At 43.1% G+C, this 12,669-nt stretch overlaps 3 protein-coding genes across 3 annotated transcripts; 1 reads left to right on the top strand and 2 right to left on the bottom strand.

Annotated features, from left to right (window-relative positions):
- Window positions 1–510: 510 nt before the first annotated feature.
- K444DRAFT_648524 (glycoside hydrolase family 28 protein) lies at window positions 511–2,081 on the top strand (the record flags this gene model as incomplete). Its single annotated transcript, XM_024885473.1, has 5 exons — window positions 511–541; window positions 721–813; window positions 870–1,218; window positions 1,267–1,647; window positions 1,697–2,081. 5 exons carry the CDS (start codon window positions 511–513, stop codon window positions 2,079–2,081), a joined length of 1,239 nt encoding a protein of 412 aa, XP_024727637.1.
- A 213-nt stretch (window positions 2,082–2,294) lies between these two features.
- Window positions 2,295–3,222, bottom strand: K444DRAFT_547971 (uncharacterized protein; the record flags this gene model as incomplete). The annotated part of the gene is made up of 3 exons (XM_024876341.1): window positions 2,295–2,721; window positions 2,778–3,048; window positions 3,120–3,222. 3 exons carry the CDS (start codon window positions 3,220–3,222, stop codon window positions 2,295–2,297), a joined length of 801 nt encoding a protein of 266 aa, XP_024727638.1.
- Window positions 3,223–3,932: 710 nt separating this feature from the next.
- On the bottom strand, window positions 3,933–5,919 carry K444DRAFT_622102 (FAD/NAD(P)-binding domain-containing protein). Its single transcript, XM_024882031.1, has 3 exons — window positions 5,602–5,919; window positions 4,612–5,538; window positions 3,933–4,557 (listed from the first exon to the last, which is right to left on the bottom strand). Exons 1-3 carry the CDS (start codon window positions 5,836–5,838, stop codon window positions 4,192–4,194), a joined length of 1,530 nt encoding a protein of 509 aa, XP_024727639.1. The 5' UTR covers window positions 5,839–5,919; the 3' UTR covers window positions 3,933–4,191.
- Window positions 5,920–12,669: the final 6,750 nt, after the last annotated feature.

Below are 12,669 nucleotides of genomic sequence, written 5' to 3' on the forward strand. Positions count from 1 at the left end.
TAAATTACATTAATTATAACCATCGCATATCTTATAATAATTAATTTCATGCTCTCCGATTTTTAATATCTTTAATATCACGAGAGTTACAAAGCACATAATTATTTATATTTGAGCTCCTATGAAACTTTCGTGTTTTATATAATTAAAAATCGAAAAAGTAGAAATCGTCTATATACTTTAAAATTCGATTGCTAATTAACTACAAATCGTATTAAAATTAGGTTGATATATTTTATTTCCTTAATTCTATCCTATAATTATATTACTTAGTATCAATTAATTCAGGTTATGGTTAAAAAGTTATTATGGGCATAAAAAGCGGACCGTTTTGTCATTGTAGTATCAGACACCGTATTGTTCAGTGCCGTCATATTGCGCATTGACTTGAATGACTGCGGAGAAATTTATTCCGTATGCCCCACACCGGTAATCTACTCTCTTCCCGTCTTACATCCTACTCGTGGAAGATCCGTAATTATTTCTCGGATAATTCGGGTTGATTATTTCATGCTTAGGGAGTCAGTAATTGAAGCTATAAGTGAGTTGTATTGGCTCACTTCCAAGAAACTACGATACTTGGATTTACATTGGAGTCTTCACGCCACGTGAGAAGAGAATCACTCCTGCTAAAATGTTGATCTCCACAATACTCCTTTGTTCACTTTTCAGTGCATCACTTGCCAGAGATATAGTGTTGAGAGATATAGCTATAGGTAGGTGTTCCGGCCTATTGGTGTCACACTGGTAATCTGATATCTTTAGCCACTACATCTTCATTCTTGTCAACTACAACTTCAGGCTCTGTTTCAGGTATATTTTTCTCCTGTCACTCAACCGTAAGGATTAACTCACTTTCCCGCACTCAGTGTCAACCACAAGTTCCTCGGCATCAATCTCAATTACCACAACCACCCCGACGCCATGTTTTTGCACAGCCTGGTCGCAGATATCCCCGGCGGTAGCAGCTTGCATGTCCATCACACTAGACAACATTCATGCACCAGCAAGCAGCGCAATAATTCTCACCAAACTCAAAACTGGAGCCACAGTCACATTCTCAGGAAAAACAAGTTTTGCGTTCACAAACAGTTCCCAGTTCAGACCTCTTCAAATTGCAGGCAATAATGTGACAATACAAGGCGCACCCGGATCCATCATTGACGGAGGTGGTCCTCAATACTGGGATGGACTTGGCTCAAATGGAGGACTCCCGAAGTAAGTTCTGGTTATACTGGAACATGCCCGCATATTAAAACAGGGCAGACCTGGCCAGTTCATGAAAGTTCAAATCACAAACAATTCTATTATGAAGGACCTGTACATTCAAAACTACCCCTCCCATGGAATCAACGTTGCAGGAGTCCTAAATTCGACAATCCAAAACATAGTCCTCAACAATTCACTCGGGGACGCTCCAAATAGTATTAGTAAAGGGCTTGCAGCGGCTCATAACACTGATGCTTTCAATGTTGGAAACTCAATCAATCTACTCCTGCAAGACTGCAAAGTGTGGAACCAGGATGACTGTGTCGTTGTTTCGGATTCTAGCAATGTTACGGTTAGGAACGTGTTCTGCTCGGGGAGTCATGGATTATCGATTGCTGGTGGTGGGACGGGACCTGGGCATAATATCTCTAACATTGTGTGAGTACAACCAATGATCTGCTAGTTCACTACTAACAGAGAGTTTGAGGTTCACGGACTCCATCGTCACAAATTCGACGAATGGGTTGCGAATCAAAACAGATTACAACGCCACTGGGAGCGTGGTCAACGTCACGTACTCTAATATCCAACTTTCGAATATTAAGACTTACGGGATTGATATTCAGCAAGATTATCTTAACGGCGGACCGTCTGGCATAGCAAGCAATGGGGTAAAAGTTGCGAATATCAGTTTTTCTAATATATCTGGATGGGTGGTCCCAAAGGCAGCGGACTATTATATATTCTGTGGCGATGGGAGCTGTGGAGACTTTACTTTTGATAATGTGGATATTAGAGGTGGCACGAAAGCGAGTAGATGTAACTATCCAGCTGAGGGATGCCCTGGGCCATATACGGCGGAATACAGGTAGCAAGAAATCTACAACAATACCTTGAACCAGAGTGGACTAATGCAACAAAACCCCGACTATGCAATATTTCAAAGGCTCCCCCGTCACCTAAAATGAAATTTCCTTCGCATCCTTCCCGAAATTCCTTTCCCAAAGTTTCCTCACTCTCGCGCTTTGCTCCAATGGAGTGGAGCAATGCAACAAAAAAGAATTGCCCACTGGAACTCTTCCCATTCAAGTCTTCTTCGCAAAATCATGTTCCTCAATCTTCATATCCTCCATCCCTTTCCCCATCCCACTAAACGGACAAGTCTCCACGCAGGCAGTACGAGTCGGGGTCCCCGGATCCGCCTCCTCCTCATCACTCCCACTCACAATCTTCTTGCCATGAAGATAACCTTCCTCCTCGACCTCAATATCATCATCATCAACCGCAAACTCGTCAACACCTTCTCGAATATGCCACTTGGCCATGAGATCATTCTGAATCCAGATGATCTTCCCGAGCGCCTTGACCAGCGCTATTTTTCGGGGAAGCGGCAGTTTAGGATGAGAGAGAATTGCTTCTGTCATGATGTCTTGGATGAATGACAGACATGCCCCCAGATGGATGTATTCAATATGCAAGGGGTGAGTCCGTCCGAGGCCCACATGCATCATACTGAGAAGTTTTGTAAGCCGGAATGTTCTGATCGGCACATGTATCTATGATCTTACCCAACTTTGTCCAGATACTCCCAGAATTCCATCTTGGTAGGGTCTGAGCAGAGCTTGTTCAAATAGCCCCGTAGAAACATCTTCCGATGCAGAATCTGCGGACTTTCCTCGGTAGGGGTATCATCTAGAGGACCTTTGAAGCTGGTACTCCGAGTTTGAAACGCGCGAGCCGTGATATCGTATTGAAGCAACTTTTTGTAAACGATGTTGACGACTGCTGGGATGAGAGCTTTCACGTATTTGGCATCAGTCACGAGAGCGTTGACATCCCCTGCAAATTCATGTCAACATTTTTAATTATTTCTAATTTCTGGGAAGGAGATGGATTGTGATATGACATACGGCTCGTGAAATCAAGAAAGCTTTGAAGATAATGCATTCGTGCCTCCAGATTCGTGTAAATCTCCTCCCTATCAATGTGGATTACGGGGCGAGGATTCGCCATGGTGAACGGGACAAACTTCTCGTTATGGGGCATAGGGAATTACGAGGACAACAGAGGGAAATAGATTGGGTTGAGGTAAGAATGCTATTTATGAACGAGCGTAAAATTGAGAAAATATTTCAAGTTCGGCTTGTTAAGGGTGGTTTGAGGTGATCATCTGATTTATGGCCTGATGTCGGATGGACCTCCGTCACTTGACGGCAACATCAACCGGCCTTGACCGCAATGCGCAAGAATGTGAAACTCAGTAAGGGGAACTCGGAACTGTCTGAGAAGGGTTTGAAAGTTGTCAACAGAGTCCAGAAGAAGTGCCGCACTGGATATATTTACAAAGGATGTGTTTCAGATCACGTGACTACAGAGACTCTCCTTCATCAAAGCTTTCTCTACACCGCTCCTAAGCTATACAGCTGATTTCGATGCTCTAATCAATTCTTATACTAATGGGTATGTTTTTAATGGTTTCTACGATGTCATGTGCGCTTTAGGTCGCCACCTTTGCCCTACCCTGACATTGCACTACTGAGCATTCTCCATTGCCTGTGGTTATGTAAATTTTCAAGAGCGCAATTTCTTATGTTCACCGAACCGCCGTGATGAATTTGGACCAGGCATTATCTCTAGATTAAAGTGGGACGGAAAATGGAGCTCCTTTTTGGCAATTCGCTAACTAAGCGAGGGAGCCCCTTTCTTCCAGTTCCGATGTTCCTGTTCTTTGGGGATCAATTTTTTACTCTAAAGCTTCCTCTCGGACAAGGCACACATATATAAATGAAACTAGATTCAGGTTATCCAACAAACTCCGCATTCAAGGTCCTATTTTACAGGTTTTTCTCCCGTCTTTTCAGCCTCACTTTTCTTTATCTATCTCCCACCTACAGACAATTCTCCCTCGATACGCTATCCAACAAATTCCCATAAAGAGATTCCGTTTATCCATATGCTTCTTCAACGCGATGCATTCTCAACTCAGAAGCTCTTTCCAACATCATAATTGCTCCCAATCTTCACGCCCAGTCCATTCCTAATTCTATCCTCCGCATTGACCACACTCTTCGGCAGTGCGTGACCAATACCAAAGAAAACGAAGAACGCCCACTTCCATCTGAAAGGATTAATTGCAATGCAGAACATAAACCACCAGATCAGCTCCAGGTAAGTGAAGAAATCGAAGGCTCCAGTTGGAGCAAATCGTTTAACGAAGCGGGTCATGTCGATCCAGCGCTCCATCCAAAAAGTTTGGGGCCGAGTGAGAGGGTCGGACAGGAACATGAGTAGGATCCGAGTATAGATTCCGATATGCCAATTGCCGACGGAGCCAATTGCGTTGACATACTAGGATGATAGTTTAGTGAAGCCGCAAGAAAAGGGGTTCATGAGTGAGCTTACGGTACAGTTGTTTGCACAGACCGAGACGTGCTGAGGTGGGAAGGTCTGCAGATACCAGTTGGGAGGGCTATAAGGGTCGACGAAACTATCTTCGGGCAGGAAGTTGAGTGTAGGTCTATCGAACCCTGTGGCCATGACAACAATATCTCCCTTGATAATCTTTTCTCTTCCTGGTCCGCCGGCAGGCACTCCCTTTGATCTGAGATTGAACTTAACTCCCTCTTCCGTGAAACCCTTGATATCCCCCCTTAACCACTCCGCCTTCCCTTCGCGGATTTTATCCATAACATCCGAGTTGACCATTGGGGTGCCAGTGAAAAGCCCTTTGTCCGTGGGAGCAAGATCCTGAAGATCACGATAAAAGAACTTTCTTAATATCGTTTCCGGAATCCAAGAAAACGGGGTCTCGCCTCCAAAAATATTGAAAGAAAGCAGAATATCGACGACTGGGTTCCTCGGGATGATCCACTTATCACTCCTCGCAAGAATATAAGTTTTCTTCGCCTCCTCATGAGCCGCAAACTCCAAAGCCTCAACAGCAGATGCACCACCCCCAATGATAATCATGTTCTTCCCTTTTGCTTCTTTCCCCGTCAAGTCGCTGCTATGGTATATCTCGCCTTTGAACTTCTCCATGCCAGGCATATGCGGCATTTTCGCATCGCCGCAAGTCCCAACCGCAGCGATGATGCCGTCAAAGCGTCCGTTCGAAGTATCGTTAATGATCCAGCGTCCTTTCTCGTCTTTATACACTTTCTCGACGGGGGTGTCGAATATGGTTTTCGATTCGAGGCCGTACCGTTTCCAGAGCTCGGTGATTTGGGAGACGATTTGTTGGCGGTTGGGGTACCCTCCGCTCCAAGTGACAGAGGGGTGGAAACGGTACATTATGGAGTGGATTTGGAGACCGGAGGTGTTGTTAACTCTCTGATTGTTCGGTTAGTGTTTGATTACTTCGGGCAGAGTGAGGGGATGAGGGGTTGAATTTACGCTCCAAATCCCACCCAGCTGTTTCCGTGGACCAGCCTCGAAAATCTGGACATCAAACCCATGGCCCACGCAGTGAGAAGCAGCAGAAACACCAGTCAATCCTGCACCAATAATCGCAATTTTGGGTCTACCAAGCTTTGCACCTGGCTTTGGAGGGTCGGGGGAGAAAAGGTTGCTAAGGACCCATTGGATGAGTTGGTAGATGAACGCGAAAGGATGGAGGAGTGGGTTCTCCATGACCAACGATTGAGATCGCATAACAGATAAAGTGTTCAATTGATATGAGAGATCAGTTGAAAAGAGAAAGAGATAGGGAGCTTACGGTGTGGTTTTGTAGGAGGTCGGTCGGACAGGACGGATGTTTGAAAGTCTTGGCCTATGACGTACCGTGAATTAGTGCTGCACATGAAATTTGCATGTGAAAATGAGGGACTTCTCTCAAATACGCCTCGAACACGCTCTCAATAATACGAGAATAATTCACTCCAAAATAAGACTTCTTCATATAATCAAGGCTTAAGTGGGCGCGATGGATGCAGTTGGTGGGAGTTTGTCAGTATTCTATCGTGATTGGTAATCGGTCAACAGTCTCAAATTACTTAGAACAGATAAATCAATAAACGTGAAATAATTACCTGATCACCAAGATTTCGCGAGAACAACTGATTTTAGTTGATATGAGATGCAAAAATTCTCGTATTTAATTCTCAGCTAGTGACCCCCACTCAACCCACCGAAACATAGAGGTACTGTACCTGGCACTTGACCATACTTTGCACTTGATCTCGGCGAAAGTTAATTTTCTCCTACTAGATTAAACAGATGATTAGGAAATGGAAGAATGAAAGCTCATCTTCCAATGAGACCTGAACTCATCCAATCAAAATTAAGTCAAATTTCCTGGCTAAATAACAGCGGTCTGTTTATAGTGGGTTGCTGTCGCTATCTGATCCCCCAGGTCCACAGACTCTACATCACCGGCTTCGCATTAGAGAGCAACATCTCGAAGTACGCTTCATACCACATTCCTACAGCGGAAGATGGTTTAAAAGCTACAGACAATAAGCTTCTTATCCAACCTCAGTCAATGGGAATTCAAATCACCATCGGTCTTCGCACAATCGGCCTCATACCCTCTCTCCCCTTCTCACTCCCACCATCACTAACCCCACGATTCTCCACCCAAGCAAACTCACCCATATTCCTATTCCCCGTCACCAACTTCGGTCTCAACCCTATCCCCGCCCATTAACAATACACCAATCTCTCCATTCTTGTCTAATCCTCTGCCAGGCATTTCAACTCGTGTGTACGATTGCGAAACTAGGCATACTATATTTGTTAATAGATACGAGAGAGGAAATGAAATATCCCTCATACATCCCTTTGTTGGGGACCCTGGAGGGAGTTTCCCATTCCGGGGGCGACATGTTGAATGTGTTGTAGGAACTGACGCTTGGGCAGATGCCGCGGAGTTGGGAAGGAGAGCCGGCGAGCTTGTATGTTTGTGCTACGAGTGTTGCACCGGTTCCTTCTGTTAGCAGGAAGTCTTCAAGTGTTGCAAGATGGATACTTAGATTTTTGGTCCGGCCGAGAATACCACCATGACCGGCAGCGGGATACATGCTACATTTGGGAGATTGAGTTATTCGAGTACGTAGATGACGCCTTATTGGATTACAAGCTGCGTGATCTACGCAGCTTGTGGGAGTAGGTTTGTTACAAGTGAGAGTATTGTTCCGGTTCGACGATGGCGGCAATTGCGACGTTGGGGTGGCTTTGGACAATTTCAGCGATGACTGAAGCGTGTCAGCGATTGGATAAGTTGGGAACGAAGAGACTTGCTTTGACTATACTTTGATTTATATTTCGAGATATGGAATTGGGGTGTTTCTAGAGAATCACAATACGATTTCGGTAGATCATGGACGACAATTCCCAGGATTGTTGAGCAAGGCACGACGTCCAACTCCTACTCTAAGCTGGCGAGTGATGCGTTGCTGAGCCAAAGGAAAGATCCTGCGCTGGCAACTTTCAATGGTTCTGATTTGAGCGAGGTATCATTTATAGAGTCGGCGGCCGCAATAGCTTGTGACTTGTAGATAGTATTTGGATGAAGCGTATTCGTCGCAAATAGATTTCCAGTAAAAGTCACAGGTAAATCGCAATTATTTGCTTGGCGTTTCTCTGTGGAGCTCGTGAGGCTTCCGAATGCATATATCCCAGTAATAAACAGCAAATATATCGTCATGTTGAAGTGTACGGAAAGCTTGATAATAACTCTCATGAGTAGAATACTTTATATATGCAATCTAACGAAAATCAAGCTGGAGATTCTACATTTCGTTACTGAATACCATTCGTAGGTTAAAGGCGATTCGGATCAATGTGCAGACAACATTTCCAAGCCCTGTGGATTCATCCTAGTTCCTGTGATGCTATTGGTCAATCTTTGCTTATTGTTATATCACGTCCATAGCATCCTTCTCGCTAAGGCTTTCAAAAGATAAACAAGTGGACAGATCTTTTTAATTTATCCCACGATTCTGCTCCATTCCTGGCATTGGTGAGCGACGTCGTTAGGATGACGCTTCAGGGGCTCGCTAACGACCCTGCGGACATAACGAGCCTGCTGACGGAAGTCCGTGTTTTTAGCGATGTTTTCAGGCCTCACAAAACCAAAGTCGCCTACTTTACTTCATAGTTTCGCAGCAACTACAAGTTAAAACCTTATATAATTCAAGCGCATGAGATAAAAGAGGCCAGAATGGGTTTAGAACGCCTGCAAAATCAATTCCGAATATAAATTTGAAGTATCCAAAATAGTTATAGGGTTCATTTCTTAGCGAAATACCCTAAAAACACGGACTTTTGTCAGCAGGCTCGTAAGTCCGTGTTTTTAGCGATGTTTTCAGGCATCCAAAACCAAAGTCGCCCACTTCACTTTACAGTTTCTTCACAGCTGCAGATTAAAACCTCGTATAATTCAAGCGCACACGACGAAAAAGGGTAGATTGAGTTTAGAATGCCTTTAAACCTAATTCTAAAGATAAAATAAAAGCATCCAAAATAGTTGTGGGGTTCATTTCTTAGCGAAATGCCCTAAAAACACGGACTTGTGTCCACAGGTTCGTAACGAGGTAAGCTGGTGCCCTACGTTTTCTCATTGGCTCCAATAGCCAACATCATCAAATAGCGGAACACAATTTCCTCTTCACCCAGATCGTTGTCGGGATAAGAGCCACAGGAAGGTACAAATGTCCTCGTTGAAATGACCAGAAGTCGAAGCGCTGGAAAGGCAGGTCTCCAAGTCCAAGATAATCATCAGTGTGTCAAATGATTAGATTAGATTAGATTAATGGGCATTAATCTAATCTAATCAAGGAAATTTACCATTAATCGTATTCTAATCATAATCTAATCAGATTAATCGATTATTAATTGATTAATTTGATTAATGGAGCACGTGACTAGACACGTGATGGCGCTAGCCGCATTAGGGCTACGGCCGCCTAGCGGCGGCCTGGGCCGCAGCTTACCAAGCTGTGAGGCACACAATAGCAGGGTAATGCACAAGTACCTAGTCAAGGTAAGTAAGCTTTAGAGTGACGCTTGCAAGTGTAACTGATTTCCAAGAGTTGATTCCAACAAAAGACTAATCGATGCCCCTTTCCAAAGCTAGAAGCGTCTCCCTATATATTCCCTAGTGCTTAGCCAAGCGTACGAAGTCCTTTACTTAATTAGGAAATGCGATCTCATGCAAGCTTAACCCAAAATAGGAAACTAGATCTACGATATCTGACACCCGTCCATGCGCCATTACGTACGCCCCTCACAGATAATCAGTTTATTATTATAGAAAAGGAGTAATTAGTTAGTTCTTAGCTTAATTTAGTTTTTTTTATTATAATATTATTAATTAGTTATAAGGTTATTTAATAATTAATAAGTAAAAGTAAAGAGAAAAGTAAAAAAAGTCAAGAAACTCCGGTGTCACGTGATTAATCAAGCATTAATCAGATTAATCAAGATTAATTAATCTAATCTAATCAAAAAAAGTCTGAATCACGTTAATCATAATCTAATCACATTAATCAATTAATTAATCGATTAATTTGATTAACGTGATTAATCCTTTGACACACTGATAATCATACAACGGCTTCCCCGCCAAGGGTAAGACCTCATCACTAATATACTGCAGGACCTTACTGACAGCAGTGGCCGAGGCGGGATATCTGCCGTATGTGTGCGCCAGATACATGTTGACTGACCTCTGCAGCAAAGTAACAATTTGGTAAGCAGTGGTTGAAGGGAGAATGAACAGCGAGGACAGGAACTTACAAACCAAGACACCCTCTCCAACCCAAGGGACACCGTCTCCAAATTGGCACAGTCCAATGTACTCTCTCCTGTGCGCTCCACGCATACCAAACGAACGCCACCGTAACCAACGGGGCGCTCACCACCAGCGGTGGTAACCTGCATACCGGATCTTCTCGTCCTTCATTCTTGTCCTTCAACATCCGGTATAATACGTCGCTGCCCTTGCCCGTGATTACGGTCCCAAATATTATTTCCAGTCCGAGACCTAGATATGTGAGGCCGGTGGAGACTGTGCTGAGGCCGCATTGCTGCATCAACACGTGGGAGAAGGTTGTGACGAAGGGGTAGGTCAATCCAAAGAGGAAGGTGACCGTAGGATAGGAGAGAGGAAGAGCATTTTGAGGGTTCGGATAAATGCTTCTGTAATTCGCTTCTAAGGTGAGAGGCTGGCGTGGAGTGCTAATCGTAGCCCTTCATTTCCTGCCAACTTTTGCAGGGCGGCGACTTTATTTTTGAGGATCACCACTGCGCATGTCTCTTTCAAGAGGACAAAGCCAGGAGGGCCAAGACCATGAGATAGATGATGGCTTGGAGCCAGAAGACTCATCGCCATTCCTTGGCCTCTAATAGGTATCCGCCAATAGTGGGTCCCAAGGTCGGACCAAGCATGGGCCCATCCTCCACGCCACCATAGTTGCACCTCTTTTGTCCTGCGGAAATTCTCGCCTAGTGTTGCTCCATCCAATGTAAGGGGTACGCCAGCCTGCACATCCACAAGGAACTAAAATCCTATCAACATGCCCAGACTGTTGGACATTGCGCATGCAATTGCGAAGCCGAGGACGAGAGTGATGGGAACAAGGTATACTGGTCTTCGGCCGTAGATTTCGGAGAGCGGAGTGACTAGGGGGGGGGGGGCAAATACCAAGCCCAGGACGGAGATTGAAACGACGAAGGTTTCGAGGAAAGCGGAAGAGGAGTGGGAGTCGATCATTAATTTGGGGATAGCGAGTATTAGCATGGTTAATAATAAAGGTCTATAGCGGATATGTTAGCTGGCTGATGGGTCGGTAATACGAAGACAACGGCATAAAGTATCGGGAATACAGGGCATTATTTTATGAAGGCCACTAAATGCCCTGTAAGCTCTTACTTTAATCTCCCTGTAGCTAGTCCTAGTCCCCTGTAACCCCCTATAAGCTTACTAAAAGTGCCCTGAAGGCTTAATATGGGCTTATACAGCTTGACAGGTACTAAACGCCCCTGTCACGATAAGGTGATATTGCAGTGGTGGTAAAGAGCTTGAATTGAGCTGAAGGCTGTGTGCCCGGCTAAAAGCACTGGCTACACGCTAAGTCACGTACAGTGGCACCACGTGACTGGTGCCACGTAACAGCCCCCAAACGCCTATAAATATAGGCGAGTCCACTAATTAGTAGCGAGTAAAGGGGGGGGTAATTAGCCCTAATATACACCTCTCCATACACACTTCGTTCTGAATTCTAATTCTAATTAATTAGAAAAACACTTAATACCTTTTGCTTTACTTTAGCTATTATTATAGCTACTTTTAAAGGTTTATTTGATTTTCCTGATTTATTAGATAGCTAATCAGAGCTCTTCTCTCCTCCTAATTCCTCAGATAACGAATACTCTAACGAGTATACCGAAGATAAAGAGAATATATGGTATAATTTACTATCAGATTCGGACGATTTAGATAATAATTTAGCTAAACCAGCCCTTCTATTACCCGCTTCGTTAACTGCTTTTGTACTTACTACTCTTGGGCCCAAAGAGCACTCCACTAGTACCAGAATCAAGGCTATTTATATGCTTGAGGATAAGAAGTCTTTAGGACAAATTAGGGAAGCTATAGGAGTACCCAGATTAGCTATTTATCGACTTGCAGCTATAGCTAGAGAGTGTAAATAGGTAGAGAATAAGAATATGCCTTTGAAGGTCTTATATATACTCAATATATCAAGATCTAGTTAACCTGCAATTTCCTCTAAAGTAATTAAGTATATTTTGAAGATTATTCTTCAAAATTCTACTATAAGAGGCTTTTCTTATACTATAATTATAAAGGAAATAAAGAAAAGGGATTATGAGGTTATATCCAGAACCGTATAGAAAGTTCTTATTTATACAGGCTACTCTTAGTATAAACTAATAATTAAGCCTGGCTTGAATATTCTTAGTAAAGGGAAAAGATTAGCCTAGTACTTGGAACAAGAATATTAGACGCTTAATAATTAGAAAGATGTGATTTTTACGGACGAGACTACTATTTAATTAGAAGGTATAAGGGGAAAGAGATATATATAGAGATTACCTAGAGAAGTATATAATAAGTATTATATATAAAGAAGATAGAAAGAATTTTCTGAGTTTATATTTTGGGGATCTTTCTCTTATAATAAAAAGGGGCCTTGTTATATATGGGAAAAGAAGACTTTATAAAAGAAGAGAGATTATAAAGCTAATCTTGATATAAGGAACTTATTAATTAAGAAGGCTAATAAATAGAAGTAGGAAAAGAAGCAAAGGAAATGGCTAAGGAAATAGAAAAAGGCTTATAGAAGGGCCCCTGGAAAAGTGCGAAAGATATAGAGTATAACGAGAAGACTAGTACTTATATTATAAAGAATAGATAAGGAGGAATTAATTAGTATTAATACTAGAAAAAGATCTTAATTAAGAAGCTCTTGCCATTTGCAAGGGAATACTAAAAGGATT

Source organism: Hyaloscypha bicolor (genome assembly GCF_002865645.1).
Source record: "Hyaloscypha bicolor E unplaced genomic scaffold K444scaffold_183, whole genome shotgun sequence".
In the NCBI taxonomy this organism is placed as follows: domain Eukaryota; kingdom Fungi; phylum Ascomycota; class Leotiomycetes; order Helotiales; family Hyaloscyphaceae; genus Hyaloscypha; species Hyaloscypha bicolor.